Raw genomic sequence first — 10,884 nt, 5'->3', positions numbered from 1 at the left:
TTTGAGAATAAGGTAAGAAGAAATTCAAGTCATGAAGTGCCTCTAAATTATTACTGACAAAACAAATAGCCACTATTAAGCAAGCTTTTGTCAGGATTATTATTTTAGGATGGAGTACTAGTGGCAAAGATTTGTCAGTATTGTTTTCAACCAAAAAAAAAATTTCAGTGAATTTGCTTCTGAGCTGATGCGTCTTTAGATATCCTTTTCTGAAATGTCTTTTGTTTTCGAATATAATGGACGTTTTTCTTTAATAAAAATTTAATGGATTCTGAAAATGTAATAACAATTATAAATACTCATAGATTCAACCATTCAACCCCCATCCTTATAAATATAAACTACCAATGTCGATTACAATAGCCAAATATTACAAAGTCTGCCTACATCAGTAGAGTTCAAAAACTTTAGGTGCCCTTACTATACAAAAGTATGCAATTCCAAATATTCAACAAATACACTACAAAAGCATGCATACCCCAATAGGGTCCAAAATACAACGTCAGCAACTATATATACCAAAAATGCATAACACTAAGTAATTGCATCTATTCAAGTCCATGAGTACCTTGATCTGATTCTAAAAAGTCTGTCGCACTTGGGTATGCATCCCCCCTCAGCAATCCAGTTAACCCACCAGTAGGAGTAACTGACCTGGCTTGATAAGGCATTTGATGGAACATCTGCGGCGAGTAATACGACATATGGAATGGGTTTGGCAGCTGCTGGTGCAATGGATGATGCGAAGCTGACGAGCGCGATAACATCTGCCTCATTTCCTCAATCTCTTGCTGGTTATGCTTCAACAACTCCTCCATCGCCTTCAATTCAGAACGCCAATGATCCTGGTCATGTTTGTACCTTTCTTGTAACTCTACATACTGTGACTCAAGGTGAACATAGTCGTGCCCTCGCAATCGGTTGGATGACCCTGCTTTCATTTGAATCCAAGGCACCTGATGGGGTTTCACCCCAAGTCCTTCACCACGAACACTATTATTTGTCTCAGGACCCATTGCCTCAACATAAGCCCTTCTTCGCGTCTCTAAATTATCAGGACATTCATCTTCAACCAATTCCTTCAACTTTTCCTGCATTTCAGCCTAACAAAAACGAAATATATATCCTTCTCCATCAAATTGTGGTCATCATAGAACTAGCCCAATAAACTACAATGATGAATTGCATTATGTAATAAAAATTTAGGCCAATTAGTCTTCTGGACCTCTACTGCTTTGTTCTTCATATGCTTAAACAAATAAAAGAACATCAAGAATAGTGAACAAGAAAAAAAACCTACCTCCAAACAACTTTCCATATGCTTTAAAAAAACATAAAATAAGTCAACCAAAACAAAATAAGAGAAACATCCTGGACTATGGCTAACAATTCCTCATGAAAATGAACTTATATATAATTATTCCAATATATAGTCCATATGCTTACATATTTCTGCTCAGCCACCAAGTTAACCCATGATCGATCTTCGTCACGCCTTGTATGCTTATCTTGGAAAAACCAAATAGGATCGGGGTCTTCACCATGTTTCTTATTCTTAGCATGCAATCAATAAAATAAAATAAGATAATCAATTAGCTAACACAACCTCATATGCTCAATATTTAAATATAGTAAAGAGTAAACATTCAAGTGCATCATCAAAACTTACATATTGTGCTTTGCTGCGAGCATAAGACTTTGTCCCGGATGTGTGATTCAATGTTTGTTTACTCCGATTTTCAGCATTTCTTTTAGCTTGCTCCTTTTATTAGCAAAAACAAAATATACTTAATCATTGCACAGATTATATATACTGAGTGTTGTGTAATAATACGTACTGCAATCTCATCTTTTTCCCAATGTTCAACCAACACCCTCCATTGATCTGGGTCTACACGAGAATCCCCACATTGCCACCGTCTTTTACTTCCTGTGAAAGGCTTATAATAAGCTTTCTTCAAATCACTCTTGAAACTTCTCCACAGTTTTTCAATATTCTTCATTGTTACATCCTTGAAGACATGAATCATAGGTTGTTGTTCAGGACGAAATTCAATGGTGCCCTGTATCCACAATAAGGTAGTCTTACATCAACTTGAAATATACCTATTAAACTCAATTTCATGCAATAAATATTCAATAATTTTAGGAAAACCAAACCCGTAGAGTGTCCCAGACATCAAGTTTGCAAGAGTCTGGTACTTTTTCCCATTTTAAATACTTGATCGGAATTAGATTGGCATCCCGCGCCAAAATACCCATGTATCTAGAAAAATGGGGACTATTGTCACTAATAACTCTGCCAAATGGAGATAAATCAACTGACTCTTTTTTGTTATTTAGAAACCAGTTGCATTTCCCTTGACCTCGACCTTGCTTCGCCTCCTTGCCTACATGAAAAGTTAATTTTAACTGATCAATACAACAAGAAAATAATAAGAAACTGTAAGGTAATAAGTTTCTCACACATTATTCAAATGAAAAATTAGCATAGCTATTTGGAGATGATGTGACCGTGAAACATCCCATATTCAATACATTTGTATATGATTAAAACATACCAGTTTATTAAAAGAAAAAGGAAAAGAATACCAACATACCAGTAGCACTTATAGAACCATCTCCCTCTAGACTATCCCTAAAGTCAGCGTTGGGCCCTTCTTGTGAACTATCTTGAGAACTGCTCATCTAAAAAATTTGATATGCATAACAGTGAAGGGGTAACAAATTAATCAGACATCATTGGTAAAAAAAACTATTACCACAGAATACAATTTCTTATATTTACACCCAGGGTACAACTCCATATCTGCTTATTCAAGTAACTTATAAAATATTTCAGCCTCAGGTGTTTGGCCATCAAAGATAGGTGGCTCTGTCGAAGTCCCAACAGTTTCTCCAATTATTGGTTGCACAAAGGCTTCATTGAGAAAATCATGAATGTCATCTATACAAACTTCTTCATTATGAACTGATTCTATATCCTCTTGGAATGGTAAATTTGTCATGGGCTCCCCATGATGCCTCCAAGGGCCATTCATATATGTGGGATCCATTTCTTTTTTCTATAAGATGCAGCTAGATGATGTTTCTTTCATAGCGATAACGATTACAACATTTTTTGCAAGGACATATGACCCTCTCTCCAAAACCCACTTTGGCAAAGACATCATCTAAAAACATTCTCATTCCGTCTGCGTATTCCTTACAATTTCTCCTTAAATGTACCCAACTTTTATCCATAGTTCACCTATATTGAGTGCAAGGCACCAAATACAATTATTCAGCACAGATCATCCCTCATACTTATTGTCTATAAATTCCTATCAGGTGGGTCAATTTATTATCCATTAGATGACTCTCATGACCATCTACATCAATTCACAAGAAAAACCAAATTAAAATAACAAAAACCTGTGTCTAAAGAATATATTAACTAAGAAATTGCACATTCATTCAACTGAAGAAAAGAACTATAACACCAAACAACTAGACCCACTTAATAGCTAAAGAAACTCACGTCATAAAAACAAATAAAGTATACATATTACACAACATATCAACTCATAGATAAAAGCCCGATAATCTCAATACTATGAACAATCTTATTCAACAATAATAAAAGAGCATCAATATAATAGAAAAAAGTAAAGGGAAACACACCTGGATTCTAAGTTTCCAACAACAATTCAACACTCCTGCAGTAGATTAATACATACATACCCACATATCAAACTTCACCAACAAATAATAAAAAATTAAAACAAGAGCTTTGAAAAATCAAAGGATTCGTTTATATCTTGGAATAAAATCAGTATTCTAATTTTTATATCTAATTGGAAGGATTCATGGGTCATTACCTACACTAAAATACTTGAAAAAATAAAATAAACAAACAAAATAAGAACAAAAATTTCACCAGAACAGAGGCACAAAAATCTCACCAAAACAGAGGCCCTCTTTAATGAAGGACAACCAAGTCAGCCCCAATTGAAAAGAGCAAAGAACCCCCAGATTTAATCTCTCTCTCAATCTGAATTAGCAACCCCAATTGAGAAAAGCAAGGAAAACCCCCCAAATTTAATCTCTATCTCTCTCAATCTGAATGAGCAGATACGAAAATCACTACCACACATGAGTCCAACTCCACTGGCTCTGAGGAAGAATACAATTCATTCTTCAATGAAAAGAAGATGGAAGAGATGGTCGGTTTGGAGGAAGTAGAAAAGCTCAAGTAAACAATTGAAGTTTTTTTATATATCAATAGGAAAAATTTGAAGTTAAAAATTATATTTAAGAATAGTATTGGCAATCAAACTCGTCAGAAAAAAAAATTTGGCTTCCTGGTGTCTGAAAATTTGGGCGCTTATGTTTTCACTTCCCGCGTTAAAAGAGACTGGCGCAGTGTTTCGTCAGTAAAGGTAGTAATGACAAAAGACTTTGTCAGTATTATTTACTAGTGACAAATCACTTTATTTTGCCAGTATTTGGTCTTAGTACTGACTAAGCTGCTCTTTCATCAGTATTAGTCCGTCAGTACAAGCTAAAATTGTAGTAGTGACCCTAATAGTCATTGTTTATGCAGTATGCCAAGGGAAACCAGGAAGCTTCATACCCCCAAGAAGCTATTGATGAAGTCCGAAATGAATGGGCAGAGTTTGTTTTCCAAATTATTAAACAGGGGAATAATTGAACACTTGATATTTATGTATAATGTACAAATTTTGTCTATAATATATAATGTAAAAATTTGTTGAGTTTTTCTTAAATTAAAAGAAAAAAACAAACATACAAATTGGTTAACCGACGTGTAATACTTTTCCAACGACTAATAAAGTCAAAACCGTCGTATTTTGTTGTTTCGTTTTAAACAAGTACGACGTAAAAGGGTAGTTAGACGACGTTCTTTGAACAATTGAGTCGTTTATGGTTTACAACATCTTCAATTTCATGGTAGTAATTTGTAACGACAGCGGTTAAGTCGTGGAATATATATTTTACGTCGGTAGTTAAATAGCCGCCATGGTTTCTCATTTAAACGACGTAATTTTAACAACTTAGTCGTCCACAATTTATTAACACCGACGTGGTTTGTTGTTGTGATAAGAATATTTTATTATTTTTATATCAAAATATTCAAAAAAAATTTAAAATAAATCAGAAAAATGAAAAGTCAACTCCTATGAAGTCATTGATATATTTTCTTCCCCATAAACCTTGAAAAAATTCATTTTGAATAACAAAATTTAAAATGACAATCCAAAACAAAATTGTTTTGATGAGTCATAAAATCACTTCTAGTTTTATGGTTTAGGGTTTAGAGTCTAGGGTTTAGAGATTAGGGTTGTTATTTATTGGGGGTTTATTTTTAAAGTATAATTTTTGGGTAGTATAGGGTATATATTAGGCTGTAAAACCATAAACCCTTTTATAAACTTAAAATTTTAAATTATATAATTTAGTTTTAAGGGTTTAGGTTATTAATTTTTAACGACGGTGGTTGAGTCGTGAAATACATATGTTACGTCGTGCCGTAAAATATCCGACATGGTTTCTACTTTAAACGACGTTATTTTAATATGTAAGTCGTCTATTATAATTTACAACGTCTACAATTTATTAACACCGACGTGGTTTGTTGTTGTGATAAGCATATTTTATTATTTTTATATCAAAATATTCAAAATAAATTTAAAATAAATCAGAAAAATGCAAAGTCAACTCCTATGAAACCATTGATATATTTTATTCGCCCTAAACCTTGAAAAAATTCATTTTGAATAACAAAAGTTTAAAAAAGTCCTTCCAAAACAAAATTCTTTTGATGAGTCATAAAATCACTTCGAGTTTTATGGTTTAGGGTTTAGAGTCTAGGGTTTAGAGATTAGGTTTTTTATTTATTGGGGTTTATTTTTAAAGTATAATTTTTGGGTAGTCTAGGGTATATATTAGGCTGTAAAACCATAAACCCTTTTATAAACTTAATTTTTTTAATTGTATAATTTAGTTTTAAGGATTTAGGGTATTAATTTTTAAGGACGGTGGTTGGGTCGTGGAATACATATTTTACGTCGTGCAGTAAAATATACGACATGGTTTCATATTTAAACGACGTCATTTTAATTTCTTAACCCCGACGTGGTTTTTCAATCGTCGTTATATAAAAATATTCAAAATAAATTTAAAATTAATCCGAAAAATGAAGCTTCAAAATAAACTGCCTTACGTTCTTTTTCCGAAAAATGAAGTTTCCGTCGTGGAATATTAAATTTACGTCGGTCCTTGTAGAACTTTCGCCTTGGTTTTTCTTTCGACGTTTTAAAGCGCGCGCTCTCTAAAAATTTTCGCGCGACCTAAATTTTTTTAGATTTGGCTCTTATTCTTATACTTCGAACCCTGAAACCTAAAATTTTCAGATCTCGCGCAACATAACATTTCGCTATCTCACTTCTGCTCTAATTAAAAGTTGCACTCTCCAGGCTCCGTCGAATCTGTGAGCTCGTCCAACCTGTAAGTACAAACCCTATCTTCCCCTGGTAAATTCATTGAATGATATTAGGTTGTTTTGTTAAAGGGTTTTAGGTGTATGCTTTGCGATCTGTTAATAATGTGTTTATAGGTATGGGTTCATGGATTTTCTGTTTAAATTGTATAAGGATTACATTATCTGTTATGTTGAATTGGGAATGGATTTAATTTTGTCGGCTCTTTTAATCACCCCATGTTATGTTGAATTGGGAATGGATTTATTGTTTTCATGCTTAGTTTCATGTATATGTTGGTTTCTTGCTTGGTTTCATATATATGTTGTGTTCTTAATGGGTTTTGTGTCCTTGAAAATAAACTGAGACACGACGAATTTTTAGGCATACGACGACGATTACACGACTGTTTTTTTAAACTACCGTCGTTGTATTACTTATACACGACGGTTTTTTATAAACCGTCGTTTGTATTACTTAAAATAGACGACGTCTGTTGAAAATCCGTCGTGTATATATGCCAAATACGTCTGCTTTTGTTTAAAACCCGTCGTCCCTATTGTGTATTACTTGCTCTTAGATCTTTGTATAATCTGCTATAGTGATGGTCATTGCCTGTATTTTCACTTTATTATAGATAATAGGTCATAGTGTCGGAGATGGATAAGTCATGGATGCACTCGGATAGAAGATCGAAGGCATATGAATTTGGGGTGGAAGCATTTTTGAACTTTGCTGTAGAAAATCTTCGAACTACAACACATATCCGTTGTCCATGTGTTAAATGTGTTAATTTGAAGTTGTTTGGGGTTGGAATTATAAGGGATCACGTATACTTTAATGGAATTGACCAAAGCTATAAGAATTGGACATTTCACGGAGAACTTTGGGAAGCAACTACTAATGCTAGTAGAAATGTTGAAGAAGATGATGGCCATAGTAGGTACAGTTTTGTGTCTGAAAAAATTGATATGGATGATAATGATTTTGGTGATTTTGGTTCCGATCCGTATGAGTTTGCCAATGTGATTGGGGATGGAGATCAACCAGTGTACCCTGGTTGTAGAAAGTACACGAAGATATCGGCATTAGTGAAGTTGTATAATTTGAAGGCAAAACATGGGATGAGTGATGTCTGTTTTACAGAATTATTGATACTTCAAGGCGATTTGCTTCCAGAAGGAAATACAATACCAACCCCTATGTATGAGGCTAAAAAGACTTTGTGTGCATTGGGGCTGAGTTATGAGAAAATGCACGCATGCCCCAATGATTGCATCTTGTATAGGAAGGAGTATGAGGATTCAACTAATTGTCCTACTTGTGGTATCCCAAGGTGGAAGGAAGGCAAAGATTCAATCTTGAAAGAGGGTGTGCCAGCGAAGGTGGTGTGGTATTTTCCTCCAATTCCAAGGTGTAAAAGGATGTTTCAATCACATGAGACAGCTAAGAGTTTGACTTGGCATGCTGCTAGAAAATCAATTGACGGTCAGATGTCTCATCCCGCGGATTCCCCGTCTTGGAAACTTCTTGATGATAAATGGCCTGAGTTTGGTAATGAGCCGAGAAACTTGAGATGGGCTCTTTCATCTGATGGATTCAATCCCCACAGTTCTCTAAGTAGCAGATATAGTTGTTGGCCGGTTATCTTAGTTACATATAATCTCCTCCATGGCTGTGCATGAAACGAAAGTTCATGATGTTAACCTTATTGATTTCCGGTCCTAAACAACCCTGAAATGATATAGACGTCTACTTGGAGCCTTTGATTGATGATTTAAAATCTTTGTGGGTTGGGATTAGAGGAGTGTACGATGCACATAATGGAGAATACTTTACACTGAGAGCTGCATTAATGTGGACAATTAATGATTTCCCCGCCTATGGAAACTTATCTGGTTGTGTTGTTAAAGGATATAAAGCTTGTCCAATATGCAGCGATGATACACCTAGTCACAGGTTGAAAAATGGCCACAAAATTTGTTACATTGGGCATAGAAAATGGTTATCAATCAATCATCCATATAGGAGGCAACGTGCAGCTTTTAATGGGAAACCTGAATATGGCATACCTCCCGAGCCATTAACTGAGAAGAAGTGCTGCATATGGTTGAAAATGGTGACAGAGTTTATTGGAAGAAGAAATCAATATTCTTTGATCTCGAGTATTGGAAATACCTTCCTGTGAGGCATGCCCTAGATGTTATGCACATTGAGAAGAATGTTTGCGATAGTATCATTGGTACATTGCTGGAGATCCCTGGAAAAAACAAAGATGGGATTGCTGCTCGATTAGATTTATTGAACATGGGGGTCAAAACTGATTTGCAACCCGAGTATGGAGAAAGACGTACTCGTTTGCCTCATGGGCCTTGGAATTTGTCAAGAGCAGAGAAGAGAGAGGTTTGTAATTCTTTCTATGGTATGAAGGTCCTGAAGGTTATTCTTCAAATATTAAAAATCTTGTATCTTTACAAGATTCAAGACTTCTTGGCCTTAAATCACATGATTGTCATACCTTAATGCAACAATTGTTCCCTGTGGCAATTCGTTCTGTTTTGGAGAAGCCTGCAAGGTATGCAATAACTCGTTTGTGCTTCTTCTTCAATGTTATATGTGCAAAGACTGTTGATGTTTCCAAGCTAGATAAGTTGGAAGAAGATGTAGTAGTTACTATGTGTTTGCTTGAGAAGTACTTTCCCCCTTCATTCTTTGATATCATGGTTCATCTAGTAATACATCTTGTCAGAGAAGTTCGTCTATGTGGGCCAGTATATTTTAGGTGGATGTATCCATTTGAAAGATATATGAAAGTGCTGAAGGGGTATGTTCAGAATCGTACTCGTCCCGAAGGTTGCATTGCTGAGCGGTATATCGCTGAAGAAGCGGTAGAGTTTTGTACTCAGCATTTATCTGATGTTAGTACAGTTGGAGTGCCTTCAAGCCAAAAGATGGGAGTTTCAAAGCCATTATCAGGTTTCACAGTGAGCGTAGTTGATCGGGACCTGTTGAATCAAGCACATCTATATGTCTTGGAGAATACGGAGGAAGTCCTACCTTATATCGAGTACGTATGAGTTTTATTCTTTAAGTTTCCATTTAAAATTATTTTTTATGTTTATCTTATATATTTGGGACCGTAATGCTTGAATTTTTCGTGTCATGTAGGCAACATATGATCCACATCAAGACTGCTTATCCAAAATTTAGAAAGAGAACAAAGTGGCTGCATGATAAGCACAATAGCACTTTCATTCAATGGCTACGCTTCAAGGTATATGTTGTTGAATAACATATTTCTCTTTTAATTTTCTTCTTATTTCTATGTTAGATTGAATTAAGATATGATTAATTTGCAGGTTCAAAGTGAACTTGAGGAAGACAATCATTGCGTATCAGAAAATTTAAGGTGGCTAGCAGCTGGTCCAAACATGGCAGTGCCATTATATAGGAGCTATCTTATTAAAGGTATTAAATTCAATATCAAGGCACAAGCTGATGTGCGGACAACTCAAAACAGTGGAGTTTATTTACTTGCACATACCATGCAAATTGCTAGTGCCAAGGATAAAAACCCAATTCTCTCAAATATGGGTTTCTATGGGGTCATTCAAGAAATTTGGGACCTTGACTACAAAAAGTTTACAATCCCAGTCTTTAGGTGTGATTGGATAGATAGTTCTGGTCTTGTAGTCGACGAACTTGGATTTACCCTAGTAGATTTGAGTAAAATTGGACATAGGAATGACCAATTTGTTTTGGCTTCTCAAGTCAAACAAATATTTTTTTTTGACGACCCGATGCATCGTGGTTGGTCGGTAGTGTTATCAATGCCTAATAGAGAATATAATGATGTTATTGGTGATGAAGTCTTAGGTGATGTGATAATTGAGTGTGAGCCATTTACTAGAGGGATGCCAAATGTTACACATTTGATGAACTGGTGGGTGAGTTAGGTGGTCAAAATATTCGAGGTGGGTGTGAAGATATATGGATTGAATGATGCTTATGTAATTGGCAGTGTATGACATTAACTTTGTAATATATTGTAATGTCATTTCTTCACTTTCATTATACAGGTTTTGGCCACAAAACAATCAGTGCAAAAAATACTGGATCCAGATTACATTATTATATTCTGCATAAAAAACGACGTCTGTTCAAATAAAACACGACGTTATGGTTAACCATTTATTCAGCATATTTACCGACGCCTTAAAGCAACGTAACAATGAAGAACCACGACGCTATTGTGGAGCAATAATCCAGGATATCACGTCGGGGAAGGATTAAGAACCGCCATGTAATTCAAAATAACACGACTCCAATCCCGTAATACCGACGTCTAAAAAACGAGATAAATTATCTGAACATTAATTTGGAACCGACGTTGTTTAATACG

The 10,884-nt window shown here is 35.1% G+C and overlaps 1 protein-coding gene across 1 annotated transcript; it reads right to left on the bottom strand.

Annotated features, from left to right (window-relative positions):
- Nucleotides 1–327: 327 nt before the first annotated feature.
- Nucleotides 328–4,198, bottom strand: LOC117615752. The gene is made up of 8 exons (XM_034344896.1): nucleotides 3,945–4,198; nucleotides 3,664–3,698; nucleotides 2,601–2,688; nucleotides 2,161–2,390; nucleotides 1,839–2,063; nucleotides 1,670–1,762; nucleotides 1,447–1,554; nucleotides 328–1,103 (listed from the first exon to the last, which is right to left on the bottom strand). The coding sequence occupies exons 3-8, from the start codon at nucleotides 2,686–2,688 to the stop codon at nucleotides 549–551; spliced, it is 1,299 nt and encodes a 432-aa protein (XP_034200787.1). The 5' UTR covers nucleotides 3,664–3,698; nucleotides 3,945–4,198; the 3' UTR covers nucleotides 328–548.
- Nucleotides 4,199–10,884: the final 6,686 nt, after the last annotated feature.

This window comes from Prunus dulcis, chromosome 1 (genome assembly GCF_902201215.1).
Source record: "Prunus dulcis chromosome 1, ALMONDv2, whole genome shotgun sequence".
Lineage (NCBI taxonomy): Eukaryota > Viridiplantae > Streptophyta > Magnoliopsida > Rosales > Rosaceae > Prunus > Prunus dulcis.
The sequence above is the reverse complement of the archived record's forward strand: the minus strand, read 5'-3'. Positions and strand labels throughout refer to the sequence as shown.

Coding starts and splice junctions, on each gene's coding strand:
- LOC117615752 (XM_034344896.1), bottom strand. CDS start 2,688: ATGAGCAGTTCTCAAGATAGTTCACAAGAAGGGCCCAACGCTGACTTT. Junction 2,391..2,600: donor TGGTTCTATAAGTGCTACTG/GTATGTTGGTAT, acceptor CTTTTCATGTAG/GCAAGGAGGCGAAGCAAGGT. Junction 1,555..1,669: donor CTCGCAGCAAAGCACAATAT/GTAAGTTTTGAT, acceptor TTGCATGCTAAG/AATAAGAAACATGGTGAAGA.